At 36.5% G+C, this 21,520-nt stretch overlaps 1 protein-coding gene across 2 annotated transcripts in view; it reads left to right on the forward strand.

Annotated features, from left to right (window-relative positions):
• LOC142349565 (uncharacterized) overlaps positions 1–21,520 on the forward strand; it is a 511,473-nt gene that overhangs the window by 108,666 nt on the left and 381,287 nt on the right. For both annotated transcript variants that reach the window (XM_075401206.1, XM_075401207.1), the window contains exons 17-27: positions 63–194; positions 750–1,042; positions 1,506–1,652; positions 1,858–2,190; positions 3,265–3,478; positions 3,853–4,220; positions 4,530–4,595; positions 5,068–5,319; positions 6,036–6,275; positions 8,595–8,783; positions 12,442–12,576. In XM_075401206.1, coding sequence (XP_075257321.1) covers positions 63–194; positions 750–1,042; positions 1,506–1,652; positions 1,858–2,190; positions 3,265–3,478; positions 3,853–4,220; positions 4,530–4,595; positions 5,068–5,319; positions 6,036–6,275; positions 8,595–8,783; positions 12,442–12,576 — 2,369 coding nt within the window. The remainder of the gene's footprint in view (positions 1–62; positions 195–749; positions 1,043–1,505; positions 1,653–1,857; positions 2,191–3,264; positions 3,479–3,852; positions 4,221–4,529; positions 4,596–5,067; positions 5,320–6,035; positions 6,276–8,594; positions 8,784–12,441; positions 12,577–21,520) is intronic.

Below are 21,520 nucleotides of genomic sequence, written 5' to 3' on the forward strand. Positions count from 1 at the left end.
TTATTGGAAAGATTTTATTGGTTACGCCCTTTCTATAAGTTAGATAAACTGGTTTATTTCAGTTCCAGACTTGCCATTTGACGACCCGAGATCAGCTGGCTCGAGCAGACCAGACCTGCTGGAAATCCCACTGAGTGGGGGAGGGGGTGGAGTCGGGGGTGACAGCAGAGCTCCCGGGGTCTACATGGACTCAAGTATGTACATGATGACGTCATTAAGTATGACTTTTTTTCAAATAGCGTCCGTCACTCTGATTTAGATTCTAAATTCATGGCACGCATTATGCATATTTACGGATCGTTTTATATCTATTCGGTCCCTGCCTCCCCCCATCCTAGACAGCAAACTAAGATAAATTGTGAATCTGTTGAAAGTTGATATTGATCAAAGGCACTGTGTGTGTGAAATATCGATTTTTTTTCAATTTGTCATAGAATTTAACTATAACAGGAAAAATGAGAGAACAATTTTTTTTAATACTTGCTGCATAAAAATAGTAGCTATATACTTCATTAATATGCAAGCAAATTGCGAAAATGCGCGTTAGAATGAGACGGAGGGCGGACATATATCGTGTATATGCGGGCTTTATTATGTATTTATGGCTGGGGGGGGGGGGGGGGGTGATATTTTAACTAAGTTTGAGTGGTCAAATCATAGTAGATTCAATGTCCTAATTAAGAGAACTGCCTTGACCAGAAAGCTAGATTGCTTCCTAGTTGACTCTGACAGAAAGTGTCATTTGCTAGATATGCTCTTCCAATCTCCAATGGGACCTCTCTCGCCTCCTCCGACCCAAAACAACAACAATAATTCAAATAAAGTCAGCAAAGCAGATCAGCAAAAACAGATGCCAAAAACAACTGTATCGGCACATCAGCAAACACCAGCAGCACAAGTTGGAACCCAGAGTCAAGGTCCACCTAAAATTGAAGTAACTGCGTCTAGTCCACCAGGACCCGCTAATGGTGGGGTTCCTACTTCTGGGCCGAGAGACAGAGTCAAGTTGAACGAATTGAACGCTGTCAATAAAAACCTCAAGGTAACAGTTCAATGGCCTAGCTGCAAATACCCATGTTTGCTCGCTGTCTTCACTCTTGGTACTTTGAATAGGGGGAAAATATGTCTGAGTTTTTTTTTTAATTCACACCAAAGTCTATGCACTTGAACAACGTCTGATTCAAAAATAAATTTAAGGTGTCATTTCTTGCAATTCATTCCAACTGCTGATATGACAATTGAGCACTTGTTAATCGTCCTCAATTTCCATTTAGCTCTCCTTAATATTTGACTTAGTTTCAAAGCGATTCGGTTTCAAGTTAATTTGTCATTTCACATCATTTATATTTTATTCGTAACAAAAAATATTTAAATCAGAAATTTTGACACAAACAGGGTCTTACTTTTGCAGTCTTGTCAAATCTTAACTAATGACCTGATTTTAATAAGAAACCAGGTTTTTGAAACACATGCAATGCTATAAAAAAGTGATAGTTATTCTTTAGGAGAAATTAGCGCAAGTTGAGAAGCGACTGGCAGAGACTGAGAAACGCGTGAACAAAGAAAAGCATCAAGAGATTCTTCTACTCAAGAGAGAAAACGACAAGCTAAGGAAGGAAAACAAAAAGATACAAGACGATTCTGAGAAAAAGGTAAAAACTTCTTTCCTCTTTTACTTTGGAAACTAAGATTCTGTTCTCTTTATAAATCAATTGTTGCCAAAATGATCTGAATCTGTTTTTTGAACAATATAAGGTAGCAGATTTTGGAAGTTTTTAATTATTAGTTTCATGAGAAACGATTCGCTTGAGTGTTCTCGTCGAGTGTGAAACAATTAAATCTTTTAAACCTCGCTAGGAGAAAGACCTCACCCGCAAACTTACCCCCTCCCGGGCGAATACCCTCACGGCTACAGCAACCCCCCGTGCCCATTCGCCCAGCTCCGAACGTGCGAGCAGCACGGGCGACAACAACATTCGACGTCCGAGATCAATCGGGGGCGGGTCTTCGACTCACAAATACAACTCGGCAAAGCTTCTGGGCAGACTACCGAGTGTGAACAGAAGCCGAAGCAGCCCTCCGGCGAGTGAGCCCGTAACTGAACAAGATGCAGTGATTGCTGAACAAGCAGCCGAGATAGATTTGCTCAATGGTCAAATCACGGAGCTGGTTAACGATATTACAAAAATGGTACGTTAGATGTTGCTCCTCACACTAACAGCCCTGAAATTTATCCACAAATCCGAAATTGTTGGTTCTATTTTAGTACAAAAAAACTGAATCTGTTCTGTTTCGGCCCCCAGTGTTTTGTATGCTCGCAGTTACAAATTATGAGTTGTTATATAGCACGGTACTATGTAAAAAAATAGCACGTTCGCCAGGGGGGGGGGGTAAAAGAAATAAGCCCACTAACCTGGCAAACAGAATAGATTCAAAATTTTTTCATTTTAGAATAAACATCTGACAATAAGCTGCCTTCGAAGGTTTGTTAGGCGAAGCAATCTGAAAAGCAGTGGCGAGTTTGGTGCAATTTTGTATGTCATTTACTCATCTTATGCGCCGAAGATTTTTGTAACATCAGGAATCGAAATCAGACAGCTTAGGCACTTTCAAAATGTGAACACATAAAATTTTTCTGCTTTTCGTTGGTAGTTTTAGTTTATTAATTTTTCTCGAACGAGGTTTGAATCAAGTATTGGAAACGGGTCTTGTTATGGAACGTTTTTGCGCTTTGGTTTTTTCACTTCTTTATTGACTTTTTCTGGCTTACGTTCTCCATTTTTGAGTGATCTAAATTGCTCGCTTTCTGAAATAAAGTTTGTTACAATTATAAAAGCGATTATGAGCGCAAAGGCCATTGTAGCTTAGTGGTTAAGATGTTAGACTAGCAGGATGGAGGTACTGGATTCGAACCCCTGTGAGGTCGGCAGCAAATAATTTTTAGCCACGCACCCTCTAATTTAAAGTGCCCCTGCCAGTCGTTCGAGAGAAGGTCATCCGACGTTAGTGGGTTTATGGTTTTCGGTTTGATGTCAAAATTTATTTTTTTTGCTTTACAGAAATCCCTGCAAGGGATCATTTTTAATTCATTAGAAACATTTAAAGCTCAAATTTTATTTTGTTGCGAAGCATCGGTTTAGTTCACCCCATTGCTTAACTGTAGATCTAATCACAGCACGCGAAGCATATTTGAAGAACCTCGAATCGGTATCGGTTTATGCTTTGAGTTAGAAATGTGTATTCTTTATTCTTGTTTTTGTTAAGCAAAGCAAATTATCTCGACTTGCGGACGAGGAACAACAGCATCAACAGGAGCAATCAACTGACGTTCCGACAACTTCAAATCAGATCAACAATGACGACCCAACTGGTCAGAGGAAACAGGTTGTGATTGAACCCGAATTGAGGACACTTATCAAGAAGGACTACACAAACAGACTACCGCCTGCCGAGTCAAAGTCCGAACACTCCAAATCAAGTAGGTCTTCTTTTTGGTTATTATGAACATCTTTTTTATGAACATCTTTAAGCGTTAAGAGCGCTGCTTACCATATAAAGGTACCCAAGCTGAAGTGCAACACCCTTGTGAAATCTAATCAGAGCGACAAGGGTTTAAAAAAATAAGGTAAAACACCACCCAGACTATGGTGTGGCAACATTTCTTTGGCCTGGGTAGTTGAAACAAAGCATAAAGAGGTCTGTATAGCTAGAGCACGGTGCCCTGTCCGCGGCCCTAGTGGGTTTGATAATAGGGGGTATTGGGTTCGTATCTTAACATTGATAATCGTGAAATATCTGTATGTCGATTAAACGTAAATGTTATCCAATTACTCACAATTCTCACAATTTTAGCCGGAAAGAAACCGAGAACGAAACTTTCACAATCAGCCGACAGACTGGCCTCACGAACCACGCCAAGTCAGCAGGCCAGGCAACAATCGGGACCATCAATAACAAGCGGAGTGACCCAGTCTCGAACCCCTGCCGCCGGAGGCGGAAGCCTACTTCGTCTAAAAGAGGAAGTTGAGCGTCTGTCTCAGTTTGAAAAGGAAGCAAAACAACTTCGTGAAGTTGTCAGAAAGAGTCGACAATTAGAGGATCGGATAGCTGAATTGGAGCGGAATAAATTAAATATGCAAAGTTACATACAAGAAGTAGAGGATGAGAAACAGAGTCTTGAGGAGCAAAATTGGCAGTTGCGGCGAGATATGAACAAATTGGTGAGATTTTTGAATTTTTTGTCGTTGATTGTATTCTTAAATTGATCATAGCTCTTTAAAAAAAAGGTTGTTAATGCGTTAGCTCTTGAAAATACTAAAGCCAGCTTAAGTTCGTATATCTTGAGAGGCATCTTTAAAATTATCAATAGGTATGCTTTAATGTTATCAACAAAATTGCTATTACCAATCATTTGAAACGATCACTACCAATGCTGACAAAAGACATAATTTGGTAATAAATATATTGTTTCACAAGTGATACATACTGATAACTAATGTTCTGGTATTTTTCATGTGTTTTTGTTTCAGAATCCGAAGAGAAATGCGAACGTGTTTGACGAAATGAGGGTGTTAAAGGCTGAAAATGCGCATTTGGTGAGCAAAGTTATCCTAAAAAATTTATATTTCACTGACAAAAATATACCTTTATGCGTTTGTAGCTCGCTTCATTTCAGTATTTTATTGTCCCTTGAGCTATAAAGGCATAACTTTGCCTTGGGTATCAGATATATTTTTTAAACAAAATTTATAGCTAAATTTATATCTTAAAACATTGAGATGATTCGTTTTTCTTTTTTTCAAACTCATTGACTTTTGTTTTTGTTTGCGTCTTTCTGGATACTTTCTATAAAATTTACTTTATAATGATTTTATTGGGGGTCTAGGAAGCAAAAACAGTTTTATAGCAATTCGCACGGTCCGCTAAGGCATGGCCAAACGCGCTAAATGCACGGCTCTTAAACAATCAAGCGGGATTTCAAATTAAAAGGTTTTTCCGTGGTTTTTTCCCGATTTTGTTGAAGCATAAATAGAAGTAATCGCTTTATCATTTATCCGTTGCTATTAGAAAAACGTTGTCGAGGAATATACCAAAGAGCAGAATCGCAAACCCCCAATCGGCTCAAATCTCTCCTCAGCATTGAATCAGTCCGGCAGTTCTGGACCGGTAGCAGGGGAACCAGGGATAGTGGCCAAGCTGGACAGTATAGATCTGTTCAGTGAGCTGGAGTGTCTGGAAGAGGAGAACGTTAGTCTGGTTGAGGCGAACCGGAGACTGAGAGAGGAGAAGAGAGACGTGATGGTCAAACTCAGCCAACTGGTGAGAAATATCCTGCTAGGCAAATTTTGCGGGGTCACAATTTGAAGTCGACCAGACAATTTAACTTTCCATTCGCTCTCATAAGGTATAAAGCGGAGGTTATAATTTTCTCTCGTGGTATAAATAATTTTTCCCGGTGGTATAAATTGTTATCATAATTGGACATAATTCAAACTGAAAGCAATTAATAAATGAAGATTTAGACTGTTAACAAAACACAAAACCAAAAAAAGGATCTTTTCCGTTTGTGCCCCCCCCCCCAGTACGTTATGCACCCCCCCCCCCCCATTACAGAGCACGTGTCATTGCTTAGTAAATTATTATGTAAAAAATGTAGCACATGCGTCTGGGGGTCGCAAATAATATGCACCCACTAAGCTGGGGGGGGGGGGCACAAACGGAAAAGATCCCCAAAAAACTATTTTTAACGGAAAATATGCATTCAATCACAAAATTTTTGGATCTATTCTGTCCCCCCCTTCAGCTTAGTGGGCATGACTTGTAAGCCCCACTTGTAGTGGGCATTACTTGTATCAGGTAGCTAATCGCAATCTAAATAAATAATTTGCGATTAAAAATTGTTTTAGCTTCCAATAGTCGGCAGACTATGGTATGAAATGAAACCTGTTTTACTACTTAGGGTTGATTTAATTTCACATTCTGTCGGTAATGAAATTGACCGTGTGCATGTAATGAAATTGACCGGGTATTTTCAGGAGTCGTTGGTTCCCCAGTCAACTGCATCTGAGGTGCTCTCACCATCCGCATCCCTCTCTTTTGGAACAGAAGAGATACCATCAACGACGGGTGCTGGTGTGAACAACAGGGGGTTGACACCAGGTGACACAGCGGCTGTCCAGTCTGTGAAACAATTCAGACAGGAGGCTGAGAAAGCAGAGGCCACAGCTGATAAATTAGCTCAAGAGAACAGACTGTTGAAAAAGCAACTGGAAGCTGTTAGTTAAATACACTTTGAAAATTAGAAATGTTTGTTAGAAATTCTAGAGTCACCTATTGGATTAGGGCGTGAAGAAGAGTCACTTTATCGATTTAAAAAGACTTTATGTGATTATTTTTATTTGATTTCTATTTTTTCTTAGACAATGTTTTGATTAATAGCCGCACAGCGATAGTTGGGGCTATTAATGGCCTTCTCTTGGTTTTTTTTTACAATTCAAAGAATTTGAATTGTATTGGGGCGCTGTCTTTTTTTAAGGTCTGTTCACACATTTTATGGTTTTTGAAGTCAAATTAGAGTAGTGATTTTGGTCACGCCGAAACAGGAAGTGGAGCGAAAAAGCGAGTGGTTGTTCACATGCGGCAATTTGACTTTGATTTTTACTGTTTTTTCGATTTTTTGGATCGGATTTTTTTTAAAATTGTTTTCCCAATCCCTTCATAGTCCGTTCTAGGTCTAGTTTTCTTTTTAGTCAATGAAAATTCTTTGAATTGTACGTCAGGACTTGTCCTGCTATGTTTTTTTTTAATTCGTCGTCATGATTTTTGTTACGACCATATGACGTCACAGCCACTTTTTGTTCATTCGTTCATGCGATTTCAACTGAATTGCATGTGTGACGTCATTTTTCGCTCTTAGTGGAGCGAGTTTTTTTGTTCATGCGAGTGATTAAATTTTTGGTCACACTTGACTTACCTCACTCTCAAAAATGACTTCCTCACTTTAAAATTGACTTTTATTTACTTTAATTCAAAGAGATAAGGTCAAACTGGTGTGTGTCACTCTAAATGAAGGTTATTTGAGATCAGCTAATAGAGGCAGCAATAACTTATACAGATTTTTAATCAAAATATAACAGATCAGCCTTCAATCAAAAGACGAATTTTTTTGGTCTGTCTATTTTTACTGTTTTTTTAGACTGCCGATCTACGAATCTATTGCTGTTATTTTCTGGCAATCGGCCAGCTATGTTTTATATTAACAGAAAATTCAGCTTCTGATCTTAACAGAAACAGAGAACAAATTAACTAAAATTGCGCTGTAAATTATGACTTTTCTATCCCAATATAAGATGAATCTATCTGTTGCGCTCATTAATTGCTTGCAAATTAAGTTTGACAGTTTATTGCTGTCATGTGTGTTTGTTTATGCAACATATTTGCTCAAACGTTTGTTTTCTAGATTTTTGTCTGCGCGCATCAGTTATTTGGTTTTTAGTCAAAAGATAAACTAAACTGTAAGCTTCGTGGCAGCAACTTCGTGGACTCTAAGTTAATGGTTCAACGAAGCTACTGAGGAACATCGGAGGTCACAGAAGTTTATGATATAGAGGGCAATTTTGGAAAGCTTGGGGCTGAAGGTCAAGTTTCTACCAACAATTTTCTACCCGTTTCTTTGTCCCTGTGGAGCACTAGTGCGTTTACCAAACAAATTTAAGCGAAGCCCAAAGTCATCATCAATTTTTTAGACTAAATTTTCTTTTTCAAGCAAATTGGGCAAAAATTTAACTACCGTTACTCTCGTTCTTGATTTAAGTTCATACTCGGCCTCCTCGAACCCTATCCCCTCTAGAAAAGGGATCACGGGATTGTAAAGTCATTCAAATATTTTATTTCTCCTCATGCCAATTTTAAGGATAACTTATCCCTTGACTTTCAGCCAACTCCACCTGAAGAAGCGACCAGGCTTCCTTCAGCTTAAGATAACTACAGCAGAAGCTAAACCCTCGCCTGTCGTTGAAGAACAGTTTGTCCGACTGTGGTCGGTTATGTTATTAGGTTGCAATTGGTCTTAAATATAAGATGGGATGAGTGCTCGGGTTTTTTTCCTTTATACCCCTCAATTGGTGAGCATATAATGTACGGACAGCCCCCAGTTACCGTATTTATACCATAATTAGGTGCTTTAATGGGGGGGGGGGGGGGTCTGGTAATTTGTTTGTCTGGTAACTTTTCAAGGTAATTTGTTTGCAATTGGAATGTGAACTCTTCAGTTTACGCATAGTCCTCTAATTTATATTTTATATGTTTTTGACATTCTAAATGATCGTCTGTCGATTTTTGTTATACATATTTTGTCGGAAACATAATTTTCTCTGTTTTTGTTATCTGAATTTAGAAATGCCATAATTAATGATATCTTGAAGGTGATCTCGACGGAACTATCAGTCCGGCTAACTTTCATGGAATTAAATTATAATCCAAAAAAGATGTGTTAGTTGTAAGGTACCATTAAGTTTTCAATGCACAATCTTTTCCATATTGCTTTCAAATATGATTTTAGAATTTCAGTGTTCCTTTTTAAAAACATTTCTCAGGCACGAGTTAATAAATTCCCAACTGCTACTGCTGTTCCGGGCACTGGATTAGGAGGCGGAGGGGAAGGAATGGCGAGTAGTGACCTGAGAGCAGATGTGGACTGTCTGGAGGCGGAGGTCACGCTTCTAAGGAGTGAAAACAAAGCACTGAGAGACAGGCGAAGGACACTTGAACAACGCATACAAACGGTTGGTACTATAGTTTTTCACCCCCCCCTCCCGCCCCTCCAATTATTCCCACATTCCCACCTAGTCCCATTTTCTTTCCGCTCAGCTCTATCATCACTGATAGAAAAAGATTTCTAAAAATTCCGTCAATACCCCCTAATTGTAAAATTTTGTGAAAAATAATTGTTATAATTATAACAGATCAAACCATAAAAATTAAAACACAATTCACACTTCATTTATCACTAGCAGCTGTCCTGTGTATTAATCTACACGCTGAATTGTACAAATTTAACACAGGTGTATCATAAAAAGTCAAGAAATAACAGCTTAAACATTAGTGCAGAAAAGCAGTCTTAAACATCAGAAAGTTTGAACATGAAAGTCTTAGAAACGTCGTGTATTCAATATATAGGATGATAGCGTCTGATCGTTTGATCAAAAGCATGAGCTCGTTAGCTGAACAGATCGTTAAGTTATTTTTGCGGTCTTTTATTACGAACCAAAGGTGAGTATGCTTATTTATAGATATTTTGTTCTTTTTTGCTCAAAGATGTTTTCGGTGGCCTGATCTATTATAACTCGGAAAAGGTTACTGGGATTGGTTCTCTTTTTTATCGCCCGAAGAAAAAGTAATTATATCAACCAGTTTTTAAACAAGCGAAGCGAAAATATTGGTTTCTCGGGGGTTTAGAAATTACTTAATATGTTAAGCAAAGTCAGACAACTTCTTGAACAATTTTTTGGTGTTCGAGAGCCGGTTTCTTTTTTGCGTACCGCAGTTTGAGATTCTGCCACTGTTCTTAATATTTTTCCGTATAACTTTTAGTAATGGGTTTAGAGGTAAATAATTGAAAACTTGAGGCCCTTTTTATGGAAGACGACTCTTCATGTACTTTTCGGTAATTCTTCCAACTTTGTTTTTGTCTTTCTATCATCGATTGCTCAAACATTGAAGCATGGGAGAAATGATGAATCAACTGATTTTTGAATAAAATCCAGATACAGAACGGCGAGAGTACGACTTCTGTTCTAACCCTCCATTAACTGTGGTTTAGAAACTGTATAGCAGTCCTAGTTTTTTTGTTCAGCCGATACTCATCAGTCGATACTTTTTTGCTGATTAACAACTGATATCGCTCAAAAACCCTTGAAACATCTGCATCAGTTGTCAAAGAGATTATTTCATTTTTTTGATTTCTCAAAGTAAAAACTGAGCGTCAAAGTTCTGAAAAAGTTTAATTTATCTTGCTTTTTCTCTCAGTCAGATCTCTCAAAATTCGTTTAAATTTTTTCCAAATAGTCCGATTTGGCAATTTTTTATGACTTTTGAGGTTATTGTATTGTGATATTTTATTTAGTTTAGATAATAAAAAAAGACTTCACAATCTCTCATTTTTATTTTTTATTAGAAGTTTAACTTTTCATTTGAAGTGTCTTGAAAATGGATGGTCTGCTCCCTCGCTTTCAAAGTTTAAAAAAGTATCGATTTTCGCTCTTAGATTATTTTGTGCACATCGACGTTTTTAAACTTCAGCATAGTTATGTTATTTTTAAATCTTCCTTTAAAATCTAAATATTAGTTTTTCTCGATTTTAGTGGGCAAATTTTCAGGGTGGTGACTTGCTCAACGTAACGGTGGTTTCAAACATGATTTCAAAATTTCAAATATACTGTCTTTTTACTTCTCTCATGGATAAACGTTACATCAAATTAGTTTTCGAAAAACTCCGAAAATAATGTGGCTTGTTATGACCTATATATTATTAGTAGAAGAAATGTTATCGTTTCAGCGTTGCGGTCTTCAAATCCAAATATAAACTGATATCATCCATTTTTTCACCTTTGAATATTAGACTGCTTGGAAAATCCTTTTTTCTGAAAAATTTTTTCAGCACACAATTTCAAATGTGACTTTATTACAAAAACGTTGCATCCCAGATTTTAAAAATTTAAACCTCAAGAATGTACGCCATTTTTTCAAATTTAGTTTTGGTGAAACTGTTTGAATATGCACCCGGTATTTCAGGTGAGAAAAAGTCTGTTTTAATTTTTATTTTGAGAACTTATTGCCATAGATGATGGTATTTTGATCAAGATAAGTTAGAGAAAATTTTTTTTATTGTTTTCTCAATTCTATTGCTAAAATGTTAACAGTCAAATAGTTATTTTTGGGTAAATTTTAAATGAAGGTTAACTTAAATTACATATAAATAAATGGCTACTTTGTCCATGGTTGTGACTGGAGTTTTTAAGTATAGAAATTAACATAGTGAATATGAAATTTCGACTGTAGTGAGGCTTCTTGCGCGGATACACATTATTCACGCTCCTTTTTTGTTTATTTTCTCTTGGAAAGAAAGAAAATTAAATTTGCGATTTCTTAAAAAAGCAGACAAAACTTTTTTCTTTTCCGTCTTTTCCTCAATTTTTTTTAAAGTAATGTTATTGTTTACGCCCAGTAGTTGCGCCTCCTGAAACCCTTACAAAAAAGAAATGTGGATGAAAATTTATATGGCCTAAACTATTCGACCAAGTTGCTCGAAAACTTTGTTTAATAGCAAATCTATATGCTGTCTAATAGCAAAATTTTCAGAAATATTTTTTGCTCGTTTTGATAACCCGGGGGGACAAAAAATTTTAATCATAGAACTTTTATATTATGGACAATTGACTTCATAAATCATAAAGGTTTTAAAGGGATTGGTAAAACTACACATTTGCCGAAAATGAAAATGCTATGGATCGAACTTTTCCCTTAGTGGAGGTTTTATGACTACAATTTTTCCATAATATGGGAGTTCTATAGTTATCACTTCTCCATAACAACAAATGGGAGATTTTTAAATGGTCTTTGTTTTTTCTTGAGTCCTCTTGAGCTTGTTAAACTACAAGAGAAAACAATTTGACTGTTTTTCGTACAGTATAAGCAAAAATGGAGCTGAGCTCCCGCCTCCTGAGATTACCTTTCATTAAATAATTTAGGAGCTGCATTTAACTTTTCAATTTAAAATTTTTTAAACTTTTATCAAAATTTTTTTCTTCTATGAAGTTCTATGACAACAACTTCTCCATTATTCTGTGTTTGCTTAAAACTTAATTTTTCAAGTTTTATAGTTCGTTTTTTGTAACATAAATTTTCCTTCCTTCTCATGAACTTTTCAAAAATATTATGAAATTTCATTTTCATTGAACTCTCTTTTATGAAAGTTCTATGACTGCAACTTTTCACAGATGCCATAATACGAAGTTGTAATTTCATAACTATTTGAATTACGGGGTCAACCCGGGAAGAGAAAGCACAGAAGCCAAGATAATTAGCTCAAATTTGGGGCTTGTTGTTTAAATTAAATGAACGAAGTACGTTTTAATTTAAATTGCCGCCACCTACAATTGAGAAACCTTGAAGTATTTGAGAAAAGTTCTGATAAGAGTAATTTTGAGTTCTTACCACGGATCGTATACATTTTGTATACTTTAATGTCTTGTGGCATCTTATGGTTTTGTCTCATAAGGTTTTCATTTTTTTTGTTTTTTTTTTGCATTATAAACAATCTACAGATATTGCAATTTTATTGCAATTATTCTGTAGCATATTGCAATTGTCCTTCGTTCTTCTGGTTCTAGCTTATACATATATGGTTTAAGAGAAAATTGAACCGAGAAATTTTTGTTTCAGCTGGAAGATACAGCTGATGGTCTCCAAGCCCAGGCTGTGAACAAAGATCTTGAGAATCAAATGGAGATTAACAACCTCAGAGAACAACTGAAAGCAATCTTAGGACCAACTCAAGCTCCATCTTCAGAACTCCAGGTTAAATGGTTTCCAGCTTGATTTCGACTAAAACAGAATCTTCAGAATTCCAGGTTAAATGGTTTCCATCTTGATTTCGACTAAAACAGTGAAATATCAATCCACACTGACATTGAAAAAATTTTAAGGTACATTTATATGAAAACTCACCTCCTTAAAAGTTATGGGGCAAAACCTTAAATTGTTTCTTAAAAATACCGTATCTTTTACCTTAAATGTTAAGGCTAAAGTAAAAATTAATGTAAAATGATTAATAGTTAGGATAAAAGTTATTTTTAAGTTAAAATGAAGCTACTTTAAGAAATTTTGAACACCGTCTGTAATGATATTATGACATCAACAAAAAATTATTTAAAGGAACAAAACACATAAAGACTAAGCTGCGATACATATAAGGCTTTTGACAAAAAGCACGATTTTGCTCAGATCTGTAATTACATTTACAGGCAGAAAAGTTGGAAAAATAGGGAGAAAAGGCTGACTTCAACCTTAAAAAGTTTGATCTTGTGACGTTGTCTAAAAATTCGAGAATTCAAATCAGAACCAAACACGTTATTTATTTAGAACATTCTATGTTTGTTTAGAAAGCAAGCCTCACCTATATTTGTTTAAATAATCAGAGAAGCGAATTGTACATGTAAATATCAGTCAAGGAAAAATGTTAAAGATAATTACTTAATTATTTTTCATACTGCAAGCTGTGATACACAAGAATCCACTTGCATCCGATACATTTGACCTAAACTCGTAAAAAATTAAATACAAGACACACATGCAATACAATTAAACTCGTGCAATATTAACTTCTTCTAAAAAATACCAACCTCCAGAGAGGAGAAACTCATGGTATTGGATATGGTGATAGAAATGGAGACCAACAGCTGAGAAGAGGTCCAGCTGAAGAATATCGCAAGCAGTATCTTGTTCAACAAGTCAGCAATTTTTGTCTTACAACAAGACGAAAAAACAGCGCGGAGCTCAAGAATTCAGAAGCGGCAGAAGGGCGCACTCCCTTTTTCACAGTTTATTGCTCAAGAATCAACACAGCTCTTCAAACATAGTTCGTCCCAAATTTTAACTTTTGCAGTGAATTTTTAAAATGTCCTATCGAAACTTGATGGGCGCTCAATCAAAATTGATCGAATGAAATCATTTATCATGAAGACAGCAATATTTGAATTCCGAAAAATAGATCTAGGTGCAGAGAGAGCTAGAGTAGCTCGTGAAAATGCCGTAAACGATCAAAATCTGCTTTTCGCACAGATCGAACGTAACAACCAGATCAAACGATTTTTTGTTAAGAGTATGTCAAGTTGGCTTAGAGCTAAATTACTCGAACAACCAGATAATGCAACAGTAGACGATCTATGCCTTTTTGCCAGAAGACAGTTAACAATCCATAACTTATGTAAGACAGATGATTACGCAGACGGAGCATTTAGTGAAATGAGTAGCACAGTATCAGAGAACTTATTAAATGCACTTTCATAACTGACACAGACAAGTGAGGCTATGGAAAGTAAAGTTAATGAACTTTCAAAACGATTTGAGGAACAAAAGTTGCAGCAGCAACAACATGAACATGTTTTGAGTCAACAAAGCATGAATGCTCAAGAAAATTTCTATCAGGAACAAGGTGATATGAGAGGAGGATATAGAGGCCGTAATCGTGCTGGTTTTGGCTTTAGAGGTCGAAACAGACGACGAAATAATTACCGAGATAAAAATGATAACAGAGGTAATTGGAGAGGAAGATATTATAACAACCAGAAAAACTACCCTCGAACGAATAACTTTCCGCAACAACTTTTTTCCGCTTATGCAAATCAACAGCCATTAGCGCAAGCTTCAGCCCAAGCACCGGCTCAAGCACTGGCAGCGCAACCAGCTAGCTTTAGTGCGCAGCCAGCTAGTGTTCAAATAACACCCCAGCACCCCCAAATCACATGGAAACAGTTCAATATTCTAGTATTACCTGTTACACCTGTGGTTATCCTAACCACACATCCGCAACCTGCAGTCTCGCAAATAGAGGCGGCAGACGCGGTGGTATTACTTTTCCATTTAACAGGAAACCAAAAAAAAATAAAAAAAAAGAGCCACAAGTTCCTCAAAAGTCCACTTTTTCTACTGATTATGTAACTGACGATACATGTGATTTTGATACTAGTAGCTTAGAATCAGTGAGCGATTTATGTGCTGTTATTCCCTTAGAGGGAGAATTTTTCTCTTATGTTAATATTCTTTTTGATAATAAAGTTCGACGAAAAGCTTTGATAGATACTGGTTCTTGCGCAAACGCAATTCCAGGAAATCTCGTAGAGCAACTAAAAAATTCCAATGCTAAATTTGAGTTCACAACACCATCATTCAAAAATGTTCAAATGGCTTCAGGAATGCCAATTAACATCTCAAAAGCAGTAAAAATAACGTTTGACATAACAAATCACGAATTCACTGACATTTTTCTTGTTTTACCGACAATGAACTCAGTTATTATTGGAAACCCTTTTTTCAAGAAGAACATGATTTGGATCTGCCCCGCTTTCAATCTTTTGAAACTCCCTAATTTGACTGTCCAGCTTAACGAAATTAAGCCAAAAGGTAAATCGATATATTACCTCAAAAAACTTAAGAAAATTCCAATTTTTCTTATTGAAAAACATGCCCTACCCCCAAATTCCCACCAAACTTTGGAGTGTTCACTCAAAGAAAACTCTGAAAATTTTTCTGAATGTAGTGGAGTTGATATTCCCAATGACGAATTTGAACAATCTACAGAGGTTGCTCTGACATCATCTCTGAGCACAGCTGAAAAAGATGAAAAAATCTTTATTTCAGCCATTAACATTACTGACCATTATGTTCATCTTAAAGCCAACACTCTTGTTGCATCTTTTGAAGTTCTGAGTCAAGCTCAAGCTGAAAAATTTATAAACATTGACCTGCAACTTATAGCCTTAGCTAAACAACGCGATCCTGATGACATTAAAAATGGTCTTAACCAACTTATTCAAATGGAATCTTCAAATGAAGAGTAGAAAAAACGCCCTAAACCTGAGTACGCAAAACTCTGGTTTCCTACCGCCGAAACGTGCACCAATCCTCAATTACTTCCGCCTTTGCAGCGTGAAATTTTTGACCAAATTCAACATTTTCAAGGTCTCGAAAAAATTGACCCCAAAGCTAATGAAGTTCACAAGCAAACATTCTTAGTAAATTTCAAATGGGAAAAATCTGTTTTAACAAATGACCAAAATGTCGAAGTTCAAAATTTATTGACAGAGTTTTGTGACATTTTCGCTAAACATCGTTTCGATGTAGGTTATAAGACCGAGTTGAAAATCATACTAACAGGCGAGCATAATTAATTCGCCTGTTTATATACAAAGTCCACTTACGCCCATACATTTGCGAAATGAGTTAATTGTTGAACTCGCACTCATGCACTATTATGGTTTGATCACCACCCTCTCACATTCAAAGTACAGTAGTCCTGTATTTGCTCAACGAAAAGCATCCGGTAGATTGAGAATACTAATTGATCTAAGACGAATAAATCATCTGCTAAGGAATGACTATATAAACACGAACTTTCCAATCTCAAATATGAGCGATGCATCGAACCATTTTGCCGGAAGGAAATTGTTTAATAAGCTTGATTGTTCGCAAGCATACCATTTTGTGCAAATGGCAGATGACCTCTCAGTTCAATTATTGGCATATAATTTCGCCTCTCGCACTTATGCATACAAATGTCTAGCTCAAGGTCTAAGCAAATCTGTCACAGGTTTTAGTTCATTCATCAGACACTATTTAGATCCATGCTTAGCAGCAAATATATGTACTCAGTATATGGATGATATAGGAAGTGCAGTTGATAGTTTCCAAGAATTGATTCCTAATTTAAGGAAGATATTTGAGTGTGAGAAAATCTGGTTTAAAGCTATCACCAAGCAAATACGAATTCGGTGTTCAAGAAATAACTTTCCTAGGAAAAGTCATTACCCCAAAAGGATTTCAACCCGAGAAAGAAAGAATTGCCAAATTCCTTAGTAAATTGACAATGCCTAAGACGGTTAAGCAAGTGAACAACTTGTCGGATTTTTGCAATTTTGGCAAGATTTTATACCTAACTTAGGTGAAAAGCTTTTGCCGTTTTACAAGCTTTTATGAAAAAATGCAGACCACTACATCACTGATGACCATGAAAAAAGCCTAAAAACGCTTAAAGATGACCTTCTGAAAGCAACAGAGCTTACCTTAAGTCTGGCGAAGCCAGGTTTGCAATATGTTTTGCTATGCGACGCAAGTTATTATGGCGCAGTCTTTGTTCTAATGATTGAGGACTACGTTAAAGACCAAAAATCCAAAGAGCGAAAAACATATTCACCAGTTGCTTTTGGCACGAAGTTATTGAATGAAGCCCAATTGAAATTTTCAACCTATTATAAAGAATTTTTGCACTGGATCAGTTTTCTAATTTTATATGAGGAACAGAAACACCAATTATAATGTTAACTGACAACAAAAGCCTCGTTCAATTTTTTCAATCGAAAACTATTCCCCCATCCCTGTGGAATTTTCGCGATCGTTTACATTCATTCAACCTTGTCATTGCTCATATCCCAGGCAGAGCAAACTATGCTGCTGATTTTTTGTCACGTGTTCAAACTGACCCTGATTAGGAAATTGAACTTAAGATAACCGACCAAATCCCTGTCAGAGAAATTGAAATTGAAACAATGGCAAAAACACCCGATGTTTTAATGAACTCAGTTAAGAATTTTGACCACTTGTTTAAAATAACACTCGATAAAAATGTTATGAACCAGCTCAGACAAACTGGCATCTCAAAAGCCGTACTTGAACAAATTCAACAAAATAACGAAAATGAAGATGTTTCAGGTTTTGTTCGTTTTTTGTTAAAAATACCGAAATAAACGCTGTTTTAATGTCTGTTTCGGCAGACAAACTGAATGATCTGCATGATAAATTGATGCCTCTTAGCCTCTCGAGTGAGCAAATAAAAGATGAAACTATTAGAGAGACGATTAAGTGGAAGAAAGAAGTTCAGCTTGCTGATTTGAAGTACCGAAGTTTTGAATTGAAGAAATACTCAAAACAGTTTCAAAGGCTTTTTTTGCAGGATGATATTTTGTATCGACAATTTTTCGATCACGCTGGAAAAGTCTGTAATCTCCTGTACTGTTTACCAAACCATTTATGGAGAGAGACAGTATATAGGCTGCATAATTCACCAATGGCAGGCCATATAGGCATACAAAGGACAATAAATGAGTTCCGAAACAGATTTTATTTTCCAGGATTTACCGAATATTTTGTCCAAATGATTAAAAAATGCCTAACATCCAGCAGAAAAGCATTTCAAAAAAGTCCTTAGGCGCATATTTGCAACCCCGTTTCATCTCTTCAGTCAAATCCAGGTGACATGATTCAAATTGATATTGTAGGACCATTTCAGTCTCCACTTTACAAATATGTTCTCACCGGTATAGATGTGTTTTCGAAATACCTTTTTGCAGTTCGACTTACAACTATCAATGCACAAAAAATTGCACATGAGTTTTCATCAGTTTTCTTCCAACATAGCTATATTCCAAAAACGTTAGTTTCTGATCTTGGAACAAGCCTAGTTTCTGAATTAATGCATGAGCTTGCGACTTTGCTAGAGGTGAAAATAAAGCACGCTAGTTTGAAACATGCACAAAGCGTAGGCTTAGTTGAAAGAGCGCACGGAGCGCTAAAGCGTATTTTGAAGCTTAATACTAATCAACAGTGGTCAAATTGGCATAAATACGTACCACTAGCAGCTTACATTCACAATACCTCATACTATTCATCAATAGGCTGTACACCAACCTCAATATTCCACGGCAGAGAGCCAATCAAACCTCTTGATTTGAGATTTAATAACACAGCTATCAAAAAGCTTGATCCAAAGTCTGATTTTGTCAATGAAATGCAAGATGCCATGCAGCGAAAGTTTGCTGAAACGAAGTCTAGGTTAATCAATAGCTATCACCAGTACCGCAAATATTATGATGAAAAGGCACTAGCTCATCCACTTAAGTTGCATTCTTACTGTTTTATCCTAAATCCTAAGCTGATGAACCAAAATGATTTTGGAGGTAAATCAATGAACGCTTGGTTACCATTGTACAGAGTCGAAAAGGTTCTAACCAATTCTAATTACTTGATTTGTAAAGTAGGTACTCACTTCACTCAATGTGTTCATCGCATTAGACTCAGATCTTACATCCTTACTGAGCCTCCGATAGATCTCGAAAGCATAGATCCAGATAAGTTCATTCCATATCCAGTCTTAGGAAAGTATAGACAAGGGCCTGAGTTATTTGACAATGAGATACCTAAATTATTGGAACACACATACATGGAGGATGTACCAGAGAAAGAGGAAGAGCAGGAAGAAGAACCTTTATTAACAACATCAGTTAATCTCCAAGTAGCAATACCACCTGCTCCAGCTTTACCTCCACCACTTGTTCCACCTGTTATGCCTCCAGTCCTTCCACCACCAGCCCCAGCAGTACCAGCGGATCGTGCTGAACCTGATAGTGGCCCTCATCTTGAATTTCCTGATCCTGTAAACGACGAGAATGAAGTTCACGAGCCAGATAATTTGGATCAGCAATTTTCAGATGAAGAACCGGAGCCACTAACAGAAAATGAAAATGCTGATAATCAACCATTTGCTGATTTCCCAGAGCCATTTGAGACAAGACATACTCAAATGCCAACAATTAGTGACAGAATTCAGCCAGTGTTTCAAGTTGAAACCCCGGAAAAGCGAGAATCGCGTTATACACGGATACCTATGCCTAAAAATACTGAAACCCCTACTTCTGCTACACGCAGAAAAGTAACCTTTAATCCAGAAGTAAAAAATAATCGCGAAATCATCAGAATGTTACCTTCCAAAGTACTGAACCATATTTCCCACACCTAACACTCACAGATGATCAAAAACGTGAACTGATTGTCCAGTCAAGTCGTGATAGTACAAAGCGATTGACGTATGGAATGGGACACTCCTGAGCTACAAAGCACGATATTAAAAGGAGTGAGGAAGCCCATCTGAAATTGTCGACAGAGACTCCACAGTCTTTGAGTTCAACATCTACATTTCATGAATTGTCAAAACAGCCTTCACCTTTGTTAGATTTAGTTAGAGGTGCTACAAAAGGCACAAAAGAAAGCAAAGCAAAGGCAGAAGTTAAGAAACAATCTGGAATGAAAGTTCTAGTAGATGTTAGCCTCAAACTTTTCTTTAGTCGAGAAACACTGAAAACTCAATGTTTTCAATTATAGATACAGTTTCCAAATCAAATCCGAATTCTCTGTTCCAAAAATTTGAACTCAACATTTCTCCCAACACCTTTGAGAATCAGGATTTAGATTTAGGATCATTGATAACAGTCTTGGACACTACAAATGATAGGTTTATCTATGGTCTTGTGACTAGAGAAACCGATGCCCATAAGCCATCTTATTTATCCTTACAAAGTTGCCTTCAAAATCTTAAAAAAACACGTCGTAAATTACAACACAACTGACTAGGCAATCTCACAATTTGATTGCAAACAAAGTCAACTATCTTGGCCCGAAGTTCTTAATTTAATTCGTGAAACAGTCTTAAACTTTAAGTTAAATCTTTATATTCATGTAAAATAAAAAATAATAACACAATTAATTCGAACAAGCATACTGTCAATCAGTATTACTTTAATAATATAATCATTATCAATAGCATCAACTTTTTGTATCTTTTTTCACTTTGTTTCATCTTATTTTATCTATTTTATAGTATATAAGTACACGGATTTAACGTTTAATTATATATGTGAAGTATTTATGATGATAGTAAAGCTACAATAGTCTTATATTGTACCCCATTATACAGTTCCTTTTATATCTCTTGTGCTCTTAATATCCATTAAGTAGCAGAAAACGTAGCTTAGATGAAATTATTTAAACTTTAATGAAAATTATTTTTGCAGTTTTAACTATTTTCGAAGTCTACTTTCGACTGTATTTGCCAAGTCGGACTCCCTTGATGTAATCAAACTCCCTTATGACCGTAGCAGTTATCCTATGCCCCTTTTTTAGACCCTCCAGCTACAACAACTGAATAATTTTATATAAATCAAGATTTTCGACAAAAATTTTCAAATTTGGCATTTTCTAACTCGATTATCTTGCAAGCCGGACCCCAAATCAAGAAACTGTGGGGGGCCTGACTACCTAGCAAGTCATCCTCTATCGAATGAGCATGTTTTTAAATCAACTGGAAAAACTTTTTTTCAAGGTCACAGGCTCATGCGAATTTTTTCACTTTTTCCAATTACCCTCAATTTTATTGACCTTATAAGTGCGCAACCCACCTACGGCCAAAAGAATGAAATCTCAAGCCTCCTCCACACACAATGGAAGCTTAATCAAAAAACATTTGCTCATAATCTTTATTAAATTTATGAAATATGATACAGAAACAAGTATTCTTGATATGAAAAGTTGACTTCACCTAGTTTTGTGTTTTTATTGGTTATCACTACGTAACACCTTACCAGCTCTAGGCAAGAGCTCGCCATTAGCCCCGCGAGAGTCATATTCACCCTCGATGCTATATCTGAAAGAACCGAATGTGATATTTTATCTTCAAAACAAAATTTCATTAAAAATTTGAAAAAGGATATCGCAAAAAATTACTCTTTCTTCGGGAAAATCAAGGAGAGGTTAACCGTGGAAATTCCTTCGATTCTTCGACAATTTATTGATTAATAAAATGGCCGGACCATTGTTCTCGGCAGCATTATGGTAATATGTAGTCCACACACACTCATCTCCATATTGCCAGAAAACACTTATATTGCATTTTAACAACCATGCAAGTCCCAATATC

The sequence above is a fragment of the Convolutriloba macropyga genome, chromosome 11 (genome assembly GCF_964194025.1).
Source record: "Convolutriloba macropyga chromosome 11, txConMacr16.3, whole genome shotgun sequence".
NCBI classification, from domain to species: domain Eukaryota; kingdom Metazoa; phylum Xenacoelomorpha; order Acoela; family Convolutidae; genus Convolutriloba; species Convolutriloba macropyga.